The 13,755-nt window shown below is 45.6% G+C and overlaps 1 protein-coding gene across 1 annotated transcript in view; it reads left to right on the plus strand.

The window, feature by feature from the left end:
* LOC140190600 (exostosin-1-like) overlaps positions 1-13,755 on the plus strand; it is a 343,177-nt gene that overhangs the window by 247,251 nt on the left and 82,171 nt on the right. Inside the window, exon 2 of the mRNA XM_072247298.1 lies at positions 11,202-11,295. Within this exon, the coding sequence (XP_072103399.1) occupies positions 11,202-11,295 (94 nt within the window). The remainder of the gene's footprint in view (positions 1-11,201; positions 11,296-13,755) is intronic.

The following is a 13,755-nucleotide window of genomic DNA, read 5'->3' on the forward strand; positions in this document are numbered from 1 at the left end:
CATGAAAACCTAATAAATGGTTATAAAAGATTAATGCTACTGACACTTAATAAAATCATGTTCTGGCCCCAGCGGTGCGATGGCTGTGGAAAATGCAGGATAATTTAATTTTCTCAGTCCATACCAGACCAAGTAAAGTTGGCTTCATTTGTCAACACTATGAATACAAATGTCAGGATAGAAATTAAACGTAGCTCTGTTTCTACTTAAACACTTCACAGCCCCCCCATGGAACCGTGATCGCAGAGACCATCAGTCATGGAGAGCATCTCGTGCATTCAGGAACTTTTAAAGTTCAGAAGGAAAAATGACTTTCGTTCTAACCCTATGAGTTTCTGAACGCACAAGATAGACTGAAGGTGTCAACACAACCCATGAATGAACTTAAAGAGATAGAAGTAGACAAGAGTTTTGAGATTCCCAATTTACTAATTAGAAATATGATATGCTGCTTGTATAGTTCAGAATCAGGTTTATTGTCACTGACTTGTGACGTGGAACACTGACTATGTATTCATCTCCATAGATTCTGCCTGAGCTGCTGAGTTCCTCCAGCATTTTGTGTGGATTTCCAACATTTGCAGGCTTTCTTGTGTTTATGTTGTGAAATTTGTTGTTTTGTCAAAGCAGTATAATACAATACAGAAAATATACCATAAATTATAATAAGAAATATATGTATATACTAAAGTTAAAAATAAGTTGTGCAAAAAAGTGAGCAAAAATAGTGAGGAAGTGATCGTGGGCTCATTGTCTGTTCAGAAATATGACACCTGAGGGGAAGGAGCTGCTGCTCAAACATTGAGTGTGTGCCTTCAGGCTCCTGGACCTCCTTCCTGATGGTAGCAATGAGAAGAGGGCAGGTCCTGGGTGATGGGGGTCCTTAATAATGGATGCAGCCTTTCTGAGGCATCGCTCCTCGAAGCTGTCCTCAGTAGTGGGGAGGCCAGTGCCCAGGATGGAGATGGCAGAGCTTACAACCCTCTGTATTTGCTTTGGAGAACCCTGAAGTTGGACGAGGAATTTAGTATGACGTTATGTATTCATATACGTTCAGAATATTTGTTCAAATGGTTTTCAGTCTCAGAATTGTGAGGATATTCCATAACTCTGCTTCACTTCACAGAACATAACTCCAGTTAGATGTAAACTAAGGTGTGTGTGTGTTATAATTCACAGTTTTTATTATAATGTATTGCAATGTACTGCTCCCACAAAACAACAAATTTCATGACATATGCCAGTGATATTAAACCTGATTCTGATTCTGTCAGGGATATATCTCTATAGATATGATTTTATTTTACTTAGACCATACGAGTGATTACGCCGTCTGCTATCTGCAGTACAGATTGATGGATCTGGTAATTAATCTGTTTTGGAGGAGCAAGTGGAGGGCAGGTTGTTTGTTATTGAAACGTTTAGCTGTTTTTGCATTTGTGGAACCAGAAATGAGAAGAAGCAATTGTGTTCTAACAATGCCATATTCGATATGCTTCATTGTGGCTTTGAACGAAAGCCCTGCTCATACACGATAAATCTCCAGTAGGAGGTACAATCCATGGGCCATAATTAGTTAATATCCCTTTTACTGGAATAAGCTCTGTGACCTCCATCACCAAGTTTGCTTCCATCACTGACAAAGAACACTAAGAATTATAAAAAAGCTTTGTTGTGTTGGTCTTAAGGAGCAGCTTAAAGATACCGGAAGGAGTAATATTCTTTGACTGATTCATTTTGCTTCAGTTTTTATGCCTTGCAATAAATTGGAGTTCGTATCATTAGACTGAATTATTTGGGGCTGTTGACGAGCTGTTGTGCCATTTGCAGAAGAGATTGGATCTGGAATTTCATCGGGGTCACAGTTAAATTAGCAGCATGGCCTCTCTGCTAGATCCTCTGCATTTGGGTTGATGTAATTTTATCTGGCAGCAGTGAAATAGCAGCACTGATACTCTGATGAAACAGATGGTAACTTTATTCGCCTACACAAGCCAGGTACTACCCCTTTTAATAATACTTGAGTATAAGTTTTGAATTGGTAATTAGTTATTTTAAAGTTGGTAAATGATGAGTAACTTCTAGGGCAGCACAGTAGTGTAGCGTTTAGTATAATGCTTGACAGTGCCAGCGATCCAAGTTCAATTCCCACTGCTGTCTGTAAGGAGTTTGCATGTTCTTCCCGTGACCATATGGGTTTCCTTCAGATGTTCCAGTTTCCGCCCACATTCCAAGGACTCGCAGGTTAGCGTTAGTAGGCTGTAGGTGTGCTATGTTGGCACCAGAAATGTGGCAACTCTTGCGGACTGCCCCAGCGCATCCTCGCTCTGCAAATAACGCATTTCACTATATGTTTCATTGCTTCACCGTTCATGTGACAAATAAAGTTAATGGGATTCAAAGATTAGAGGTACATTTATTATCAAAGAATGTATCAAGTATACAACCTAGAGATTGGTATGCTTACAGGCAGCCACAGAGCAAGGAACCTGAAACAGCCCAATTAAAAAAAATAAAGACCAACCCCCAATGTGCAGAGAAAGAAAAAAAAAACACAAATCATGCAAAGAGCAGAAGTGAGCAACGGGAACAGCATTCAAACCAAATTGAATCCTTAGCTCTAAATCCCCAGAGCAGCTCAGAGTACACCCGAAGCCTCGGTGTTAGCTGATCATAAAGTTCAAAGGCAAGAAGCACAGCAGCTGGGGGCAGTCTCACCGCCTCAGCATCGCAGGGAGAGGAGTGAACATCATGGGAGGGTGAGCGAAATCGGCCCAACTCTCAACATCCTGCCTTTCCAGTCTATGGACCCGGGCTCTTCTGGGGCACACCGTTCCCGGCCTAGAACACACCGCCCAGCTATTCACTTCGGGCCCAGGTTTCACGGTCAAAGAAACCGTTCTCGACCGCTCCAAATCAGCTCGGTGCTTAGAATGATCCGGCCTCCGTCCTGGGTTAGTCGGACGGGCATCTAAACTCCTCAGCCTCTGCCTTCCCCTCACCAGCACTGTTCCAACTCCATCTGCATTGATTTTGCAACATACCAGCACGACTCATCTCTCAAATTCACTTCACCTTCACTCGCCTCTTCATTGTTTTTGGTGATAGTTTACGACAGCTTACTTCAAAAAAGTGGTATTAGTCATGTTTTCAGTCAAATTTCTTTGCTTTGTAACCACCAGTAAGCTGTCAACTGCCTCGGTAGTGCCATCTTAAACCAGAACTTTGTCCGAATCGAAGCTGGTGACAAAAGAGCATATTGGAGGGAGATTGAAAATCTGGCTGAGTGGCATCACAACAATCTCTCACTCAATATCAGCAAGACCAAGGGCTGATTTCTCATTTCAGGAGGAGGAAACCAGAGGTCCATGAGCCAGTTCTCATCAGACTTTGAAATTTGTGAAGATTCAACATGTCACCTAAAAGTTTGACAAACTTCTAAAGATATGTAGTGACTGACTGGTTGCATCACAGCCTGGTATGGAAACACCAATGTCCTTGAATGGAAAATCCTTCCTAAAGAGGTGGATATGGCCCAGTCCATCACAGGTAAAGTCCTCCCACCACTGACCACATTTAGATGGAGTGCTGCCATAGGAAGGCAGCACACATCATCAGGAACCCCCACCATCCAGGCCACGTTCTCATCTCGCCTTGCCATCAGGAAGGAGATACAGGAGCCTCAGGACTCACTCCACCAGGTTTAGGAACAGTTATTACCCTTCAACCATCAAAGGGGTTAGCTTCATTCAACTTCACTAGCCCCATCATTGAGATATTCCCACAACCTATGCACTCACATTTAAGGACTCTATATCTCATGTTCTCGATACTTATTGCTTATTAATTTATTAATATTATTTCTTTCTTTTTGCACTTGTACAGTTTCTTTCTTCATAATTGCACTCACATGCTGGGCCAAGGACAGATCCTCCAAAATGACATTTAAAGTTGCTGACCCTCTCCACCTCAGATTCTCCGTTGAGGACTGGCTCATGGTCCTCTGGTTTCCTCCTCCTGAAGTCAATAATCAGCTCCTTGGTCTTGTTGACATTATGGGGTTGTTTTTTGTGGTATGACTCAGCCAGATTTTCAGTCTGCCTCCTATATGCTGATTCATCATCACCTATGATTCGGCCTGCAGCAGTGGTGTTGTCAGCAAACTTGAGTTTTGGCATTGGAGCTGTGGCTAGTCACACAGCCATAAGTATAAAATGAGTAGAGCAGGGGGCTCAACACACAGCCTTCTGGTGCACCTGTGCTGATGGAGATTGTTGCCAATCTGAACTGACTGGGGTCTGCAAGTGAGGAAGTCGAGGATCCAATTGTACAAAGAGGGATTCAGGACAAAGTCTTGAAGCTTACTGATTAGTTTTGAGGGGAGAATAGTCTGGAGTGCTGGGCAGAAATTGATGAACAGCATCCCGATGTGTGCGTCTGTGCTGTCCAGTTGTTCCAGGGTTGAGTGAAGAGCCAGTAAAATGACATCTGCTGTGGATCTGTTGTGATGGGAGGCAAACTGGAGCGGATGCACGTCGCTGTCAGGCAGGAGTTGACGCGTTTCATCACCAACCTCTCAAAGTGCTTCATCACAGTGGCTGTAAGTGCTACTGGACGATAGTCATCGAGGCAGATTGCCATGCTCTTAGGCACCAGTGTAAGCGAAGTCTGCTTGAAGCAGGTGGATACCTCAGACTGCCGAAGTGAGAGGTTAAAAATCTCAGTGAACGGTCCAGCACAGGTCTTCAATAGACGGCCAGGTACCCTGGATGATTTTGGTGGGATCACCCTCACAGATTGGCCTCAGAGACTGAAATCGGGGACTGTGAGAGTTCATGATGGGTCCCCCTTGTGTGATGTTCAGAGTGAGCAGAAACGGCATTGAGCTCTTTTGGAAGCAAAGCCCTGTTGTCGCCTTCGCCACTTGATTTTACATTGTAAGAGGCGATAGCATTCAAACCCCTTCAATTGTCGAGCATCCTTCACTGATTGAAGTTTAGTCCAGAAATGCCACTTTGTCCATGAGGGGGCTTTCTGGAGATCATACCTGGGCCTCTTGTAACCTTCTTGATCACCAGACTTGAATGCCTCTGCTCCTGCCCTCAGCAGATTGTGAGTCTCATGGTTCATCCAGGGTTTCTGCTTGAGGAAGACTCTGAATGATTTTACTGGGGATCAATTGCCTTCAACTGTTTTAATAAAGTCCGTTACAACCCTGATGTATTCATTCAAGTTCACAGATGCGACCTTGAATATGGTCTAGTCCACCAACTCAAAACAATCCTGTAATTGCTCTCTGCCTCCTGCAACCATCTCTTTGTTGTCCTAATCTCCTTAGCCTTTGCCTGTCTGCAGGAAGGAGAAGGACAGCCAAGTGATCAGATTTACCGAAATGCGATCCGGGCATGGAATGCTAGGCATTCCGTATCTTAGTAAAACAGTGGTTTAATATGTTGGGACCTCTAATGCTACAGGTTATATGCTGATGGTAATTGGGCAAGGCTTTCTTCAAAAATCATGGTTGAAGTCCCTGACTATGATTTGAAATGTGTCAGGTTGGACTGTTTCTTAATTTGGAGACGGCATCATGCAATATTGCGAGCATTTGATTATTGTCAGCTGCTGATGGTATATAAACTGCAGCCAGGATTATGGAGGAGGACTCCCTAGTTAAACAGAACAGATGGCATTTGATCTTTAGGTGTTCAAGTTCGGGGGAACACGAGTTTGATAATTCCACTCCTTGTTGGCCCCGTTCTGCCTCCTGAGCATCAACACCCCTTCCCTCACCCTCATCAGCTTCACCAGTTTGTAGCACCGCCCCAGCCTCTCCTCTTACTCCCATCGAAATGGTCAGCCGGAGTGCCTGCATGGAACTGTCTGACTTTGGCGCCATGGTAATGTAGCGGTTAGCGTGACACTATTACAGCTTGTGCTGCTGGAGTTCGGAGTTCAATTCTGACATCATCTGTGCGGAATTTGTACAGTATCCCCGTGAAATACGTGGGGTTCCTCCGTCTCCTCCACTGTCCTCCCACAGTCGCAGGATGTACCGGTTAGCATAGAAACCATAGAAACTACAGCACAGAAACAGGCCTTTTGGCTCTTCTTGGCTGTGCCGAACCATTTTCTGCCTAGTCCCACTGACCTGCACACAGACCATATCCCTCCATACACCTTCCATCCATGTATCTGTCCAATTTATTCTTAAATGTTAAAAAAGAACCCGCATTTACCACCTCATCTGGCAGCTCATTCCATACTCCCACCACTCTCTGTGTGAAGAAGCCCCCCCTAATGTTCCCTTTGAACTTTTCCCCCCTCACCCTTAACCCATGTCCTCTGGTTTTTTTTCCCCTTGCCTCAGTGGAAAAAGGCTGCTTGCATTCACTCTATCTATACCCATCTTAATTTTATATACCTCTATCAAATCTCCCCTCATTCTTCTACGCTCCAGGGAATAAAGTCCTAACCTATTCAACCTTTCTCCGTGCCGGGTCTTTACCATCCCCTCCGACCTTCAACTATTGGAGGCAGAACGCTCTGTCCTCGGTAAGGGCCTCACCTTTGTCCCCCTTCGCCCACACCTCAGCGAGTTCCGTGTTCGCCACGATGCGCAACTTTTCTTCCGCCGTCTCCGTCTCCGAGCCTACTTCTTCGGCAAGGACTCTTCCACCCCCACCGATGACCCCTTCTCCCGTCTTCAACCCTCCTCTTCTTCATGGACACCCCGCTCTGGTCTTCTGCCTGCTCTGGATCTCTTTATCGCTAATTGTCGACGGGACATCAACCGTCTCGACTTCACCGCACCTTGTCTCCATTCCAACCTCACTCCTTCCGAACGCTCTGCTCTCCACTCCCTCCGCACTAATCCTAACCTTATTATTAAACCCGCTGAGAAGGGGGGTGCTGTTGTAGTCTGGCGTACTGACCTCTACCTTGCCGAGGCACAGCGACAACTCGCGGATACCTCCTCTTATTTACCCCTCGATCGTGACCCCACTAAGGAGCACCAGGCCATTGTCTCCCACACCATCACCGACTTTATCTGCTCAGGGGATCTCCCATCCACTGCTACCAACCTTATAGTTCCCACACCCCGCACTTCCCGTTTCTACCTCCTACCCAAGATCCACAAACCTGCCTGTCCTGGCCGACCTATTGTCTCAGCTTGCTCCTGCCCCACAGAACTCATTTCTGCATACCTTGACACGGTTTTATCACCCCTTGTTCAATCCCTTCCGACCTATGTTCGTGACACTTCTCACACTCTTAAACTTTTCGATGATTTTAAGTTCCCTGGCCCTCACCGCTTTATTTTCACCATGGATGTCCAGTCCTTATATACTTCCATCCCCCATCAGGAAGGTCTCAAAGCTCTACGCTTCTTTTTGGATTCCAGACCTAATCAGTTCCTCTCTACCACCACTCTGCTCCGTCTAGCGGAATTAATCCTTACTCTTAATAATTTCTCCTTTGGCTCCTCCCACTTCCTCCAAACTAAAGGTGTAGCTATGGGCACCCGTATGGGTCCTAGCTATGCCTGCCTTTTTGTTGGGTTTGTGGAACAATCTATGTTCCGTGCCTATTCTGGTATCTGTCCCCCACTTTTCCTTCGCTACATCGACGACTGCATTGGTGCTGCTTCCTGCACGCATGCAGAACTCGTTGACTTTATTAACTTTGCCTCCAACTTTCACCCTGCCCTCAAGTTTACCTGGTCCATTTCCGACACCTCCCTCCCCTTTCTAGATCTTTCTGTCTCTGTCTCTGGAGACAGCTTATCCACTGATGTCTACTATAAGCCTACTGACTCTCACAGCTATCTGGACTATTCCTCTTCTCACCCTGTCTCTTGCAAAAACGCCATCCCCTTCTCGCAATTCCTCCGTCTCCGCCGCATCTGCTCTCAGGATGAGGCTTTTCATTCTAGGACGAGGGAGATGTCTTCATTTTTTAAAGAAAGAGGCTTCCCTTCCTCCACTATCAACTCTGCTCTTAAACGCATCTCCCCCATTTCACGTACATCTGCTCTCACTCCATCCTCCCGCCACCCCACTAGGAATAGGGTTCCCCTGGTCCTCACCTACCACCCCACCAGCCTCCGGGTCCAACATATTATTCTCCGTAACTTCCGCCACCTCCAACAGAATCCCACCACTAAGCACATCTTTCCCTCCCCCCCCCCTCTGCATTCCGCAGGGATCGCTCCCTACACAACTCCCTTGTCCACTCGTGCCCCCCATCCCTCCCCACTGATCTCCCTCCTGGCACTTATCCGTGTAAGCGGAACAAGTGCTACACATGCCCTTACACTTCCTCCCTTACCACCATTCAGGGCCCCAAACAGTCCTTTGGGGTGAGGCAAAACTTCACCTGTGAGTCGACTGGGGTGATATACTGCGTCCGGTGCTCCCGATGTGGCCTTTTATATATTGGCGAGACCCGACGCAGACTGGGAGACCGCTTTGCTGAACATTTACGCTCTGTCCGCCAGAGAAAGCAGGATCTCCCAGTGGCCACACATTTTAATTCCACATCCCATTCCCATTCTGACATGTCTATCCACGGCCTCCTCTACTGTAAAGATAAGCCACACTCAGGTTGGAGGAACAACACCTTATATTCCGTCTGGGTAGCCTCCAACCTGATGGCATGAACATCGACTTCTCTAACTTCCGCTAGGCCCCACCTCCCCCTCGTACCCCATCTGTTACTTATTTTTATGCACACATTCTTTCTCTCACTCTCCTTTTTCTCCCTCTGTCCCTCTGAATATACCTCTTGCCCATCCTCTGAGTCCCCCCCCCCTTGTCTTTCTTCCCGGACCTCCTGTCCCATGATCCTCTCGTATCCCCTTTTGCCAATCACCTGCCCAGCTCTTGGCTCTATCCCTCCCCCTCCTGTCTTCTCCTATCATTTTGGATCTCCCCCTCCCCCTCCAACTTTCAAATCCCTTACTCACTCTTCCTTCAGTTAGTCCTGACGAAGGGTCTCGGCCTGAAACGTCAACTGCACCTCTTCCTAGAGATGCTGCCTGGCCTGCTGCGTTCACCAGCAACTTTGATGTGTGTTGCTTGAATTTCCAGCATCTGCAGAATTCCTGTTGTCAACCTTTCTCTGTAACTGAGTTTCTCAAGTCCTGGCAACATCCTTGTAAACCTTCTCTGCACTCTTTCAACCTTATTTATATCCTTCCTGTAATTTGGTGACCAAAATTGAACACAATACTCCAGATTCGGCCTCACCAATGCCTTATACAACCTTATCATAACATTCCAGCTCTTATACTCAATACTTTGATTAATAAAGGCCAATGTACCAAAAGCTCGCTTAACGACCCTATCTACATGTGACGCCACTTTTAGGGAATTTTGTATCTGTATTCCCAGATCCCTCTGTTCTACTGCACTCCTCAGTGCCTTACCATTAACTCTGTATGTTCTACCTTGGTTTGTCCTTCCAACGTGCAATACCTCACACTTGTCTGTATTAAGCTCCATCTGCCATTTTTCAGCCCATTTTTCCAGCTGATCCAAGTCCCTCTGCAGGCTCTGAAAACCTTCCTCACTGTCTACTACACCTCCAATCTTTGTATCATCAGCAAATTTGCTGATCCAATTTACCACATTATCATCCAGATCATTGATATAGATGACAAATAACAATGGACCCAGCACTGATCCCTGTGGCACACCACTAGTCACAGGCCTCCACTCAGAGAAGCAATTCTCTACCACCACTCTTTTGCTTCTTCCATTGAGCCAATGTCTAATCCAATTTACCACCTCTCCATGTATACCTAGCGACTGAATTTTCCTAACTAACCTCCCATGCGGGACCTTGTCAAAGGCCTTACTGAAATCCATGTAGACAATATCCACTGCCTTCCCTTCATCCACTTTCCTGGTAACCTCCTCAAAAAACTCTAACAGATTGGTCAAACATGACCTACCACGCACAAAGCCATGTTGACTCTCCCTAATAAGTCCCTGTCTATCCAAATGCTTGTAGATTCTGTCTCTTAGTACTCCCTCCAATAACTTACCTACTACCGACGTTAAACTCACCGGCCTATAATTTCCCAGATTACTTTTCGATCCTTTTTTAAACAACTGAGCAACATGAGCCACTCTCCAATCCTCTGGCACCCCACCCGTAGACAGCGACATTTTAAATATTTCTGCCAGGGCCCCCGCAATTTCAACACTAGTCTCCTTCAAGGTCCGAGGGAACACTCTGTCAGGTCCCAGGGATTTATCCACTTTAATTTTCTGCAAGACAGCAAGCACCTTCTCCTTTTCAATCTGTACAGTTTCCATGATCTCACTACTTGATTCCCTCAATTCCAAAGGCTTCATGCCAGTTTCCTTAGTAAATACAGACGCAAAAAACCTATTTAAGATCTCCCCCATTTCCTTTGGTTCCGCAGGTCATTTGGCCATTGTAAACTGTCCCGTGATTAGTTAAGGCTTAAATCGGGGTTTGCTGGGCAGTGCAGCTCGAAGGGTCAGAAGGGCCGTTCTACGCTGTATCTCTAACTCATTGTGGGGCCCGTCCGACCAATGGGTTACTCGAACCTTGTATACTGAGGATATATTACAAAACTCAAACCACAACATTGTGTATTTATCTAATAACTATGCAGTAAAGCATTTCAAGGCACTTTGCAATAAAATTGACACCCAGTATTATTATGGCTGAAAAAGGCTCAACCAAAGAGAATGGTTTTGAGGACCGTCTTTAAGAATGAGAGAAGGGTTCAGGAAGGGACATAAAGAAGAGGTTAAACAGATGGTGAAAATACTGTATGTCATTTATAAGAAACTGTTGAATTTATGAAGAGCCTGTCTTGTCCTTGAGAATCCCTTCACAACCATTTTTGAAATATGAAATGTCTTCCACCCGAACCGTTAACTGCTTCTCTTTCCACAGCTGCCCTGCCACCTTTTCCTGTTTTGCTACAGTTTTAAGAGTTGAAGGAGTATCAGGGAATGAAAGAGAAGCAGGGATGTTTTAAGAGATGATTCCAGATTTCATGAGCTTGGCACAGAAATGTAGCCACCCAAACTGGGGGAAAACATAAAATATCAGAAATCGAATGGTGCAGAGTTCTCAGAGGACCGGGGCATTGGCACAAGTTTCGCCGCTAACTGAGATTTAAGAGCCTAACTTGCTATGCTTTGGTCTTTAACCCCTAGGTATGACTACCAGGAACTGCTGCACAATTCCACTTTCTGCCTTGTTCCTAGAGGGAGAAGACTGGGTTCTTTCCGATTTCTGGAATCTCTTCAGGTAACACGGTGTGTGTGTGTGTGTGTGTGTGTGTGTGTGTGTGTGTGTGTGTGTGTGTGTATATGTGTGTGTGTCTCTCTCTCTCTCTGTTTGAACTTTAGTTCAAGGCAGGTCTTGACCCTGCCTGGTGTAGCTGGATCCTGGACTTCCTGTCAGATTGCCAGCAGGTTGTAAAAGTGGGCTCCCTCACCTCCAACCCTCTGACTCTCAACACAGGAGCCCCGCAGGGCTGCGTACTGAGACCCCTCCTTTACTCCTTGTATACCCATAACTGTATCATCACCCACAGCTCCAACCTGCTAATTAAATTTGCCGCCGACACTACATTGTTTAGCCTTATCTCAAACAATAACGAGCTGGCCTACTGGGAAGAAGTCATCTCTCTGACACAGTGGTGTCAAGAAACCAACCTCGCCCTCTATGTCACAAAAACAAAGGAGCTGGTTGTGGATTACAGGAGGAATGGAGATGGACTAACCCCTATTGACATCAATGGATCTGGGGTTGAGAGGGTAAACAGCTTCAAGTTCCTCAACACAATAGTGCCTCTTTCACCTCAGATGGTTGAGGAAGTTTGGTATGGGCCCCCAAATCCTAAGAACTTTCTACAGGGGCACAATTGAGAGTATCCTGACTGGCTGCATCACTGTCTGGTATGGAAACTGTACCTCTCTTAATCGCAGGACTCTGCAGAGAGTGGTGCAGACAGCCCAGTGCATCTGTAGTTGTGAACTTCCCACGATTCAGGACATTTACAGGGACAGGTGTGTGAAAAGGGCCCGTAGGATCATTGGGGACCCAAGCCATCCCAACCACAATCTATTCCAGCTGCTACCATCTGGGAAACGGTACCACAGCATAAAAGCCAGGACCAACAGGCTCCGGGACAGCTTCTTCCACCAGGCCATCAGACTGATGAACTCACGCTGATTTGAGTGTACTCTATATTACACTGACTGTTCTATTTGTTATAAATTACTACGATAGCACATTGTACATTTAGATGGAGACGTAATGTAAAGATTTTTACTTCTCATGAACGTGAAGGATGTAAAAAAATAAAGTCAGTTCAATTATTCTCTAACCCACTGTTTCCGTTTCATCCTGAAGAATTAGTCGACTGCCTCATACTTTACTTACTGTTCTGCGGTCAGCTCCTCCGATTTCCCACCCTATGCCCCCTGCCCCAATCCTCCTCCCTCCCTTCCCATGGTCCCTACAAAGGATTGTGAAGACTGCTGAGAGGATCTTTCCCCATTAGATATGAGTGCTGCATGCACTGTCTGTGGCAACGAATTCCACAGATTCACCACTGCCTGGCCCTTAGCATTATCAGTGATCCCTCTCATTTGTTCAATAATCTCTTTGACTCCCCCACTGTGAGGGAAGGTATGGTAGCATTAGAACAAGAACTGTTAGTATGGGAAACAGCTTCTTCCCCCAGGTCATAAAACTACTGAAATCCCTGCTACCTCCCAGGTCTCATCACGAATGAAGCGCTAGTCGTTATACTGTTTACTTTTTAATTTGTATTGTATGTGCACCTTATTGCTTGTTACTTTATTTGTGTTAATAATACAGTATGTGTTATGTGTGTGAGTTATACATACTGTGTTGTACACATTGGTCTGAAGGACCATTGTTTTATTTGGTGGTATACATGCGTACAGTAGAATGGCAGTAAACTAAATTTGAATTTGAACTTGGTGATCTATTTTCTTGGATTCATTAGGAATTTCCCCAATGTGACCTGTACATTGTCTTGTAATATCTCCTCAGCCTGCCTGGGAGTGAGACTATGATCATCAAAGCACTTTGTACTCACCAGACCAACAGCATAATCACTGTGTTGCTGGACTGCCAACTTGGCTTGCTTTTCCCATACATCATAACTCTTCCAGCTTTTGTGATCGGAAATAGGGACAGGTAGAGTAGGCCATTCATTGTACATCATAGTAATTTATACACTAAGTCTTTTCACCCGTCTTAGTTCTATTCCTGTGAATTTCTTAACATAAGAAAATCATCCATTCCCAGTTCTGCATGCTTCTTTTCCCCCCTCAGCACCCACGTCCTCTTGAAGGGGGCCTTACAGATTTCTATACTCCTTGGAAACCTTAAAGGGACACTTTTTTTTAATAAGGCCATAACATATAGGAACAGAATTGGGCCATTTGGCCCATCGAGTCTGCTCAGCCATTTCATCAAGGCTGATTCAATTTCCCTCTCAGCCCCCTTCTCCATTTATTCCCTGACTGATCAATAATCTATGAACCTCTGCCTTAAATATACCCAATGATTCGGACTCCGTAACTGCCTGTGGCAACGAATTCCACAGATTCACCACTCTCTGGCTAAAGAACTTCCTCCTCTTCTCTGTTCTAAATGGACGGCCCTCTATTCTAAGCCTGATCAGTCTGGTCCATGCTATTCTGGTCCTAGACTCCCCCACCATAGGAA

This window comes from Mobula birostris, chromosome 30 (assembly GCF_030028105.1).
Source record: "Mobula birostris isolate sMobBir1 chromosome 30, sMobBir1.hap1, whole genome shotgun sequence".
Lineage (NCBI taxonomy): Eukaryota > Metazoa > Chordata > Chondrichthyes > Myliobatiformes > Myliobatidae > Mobula > Mobula birostris.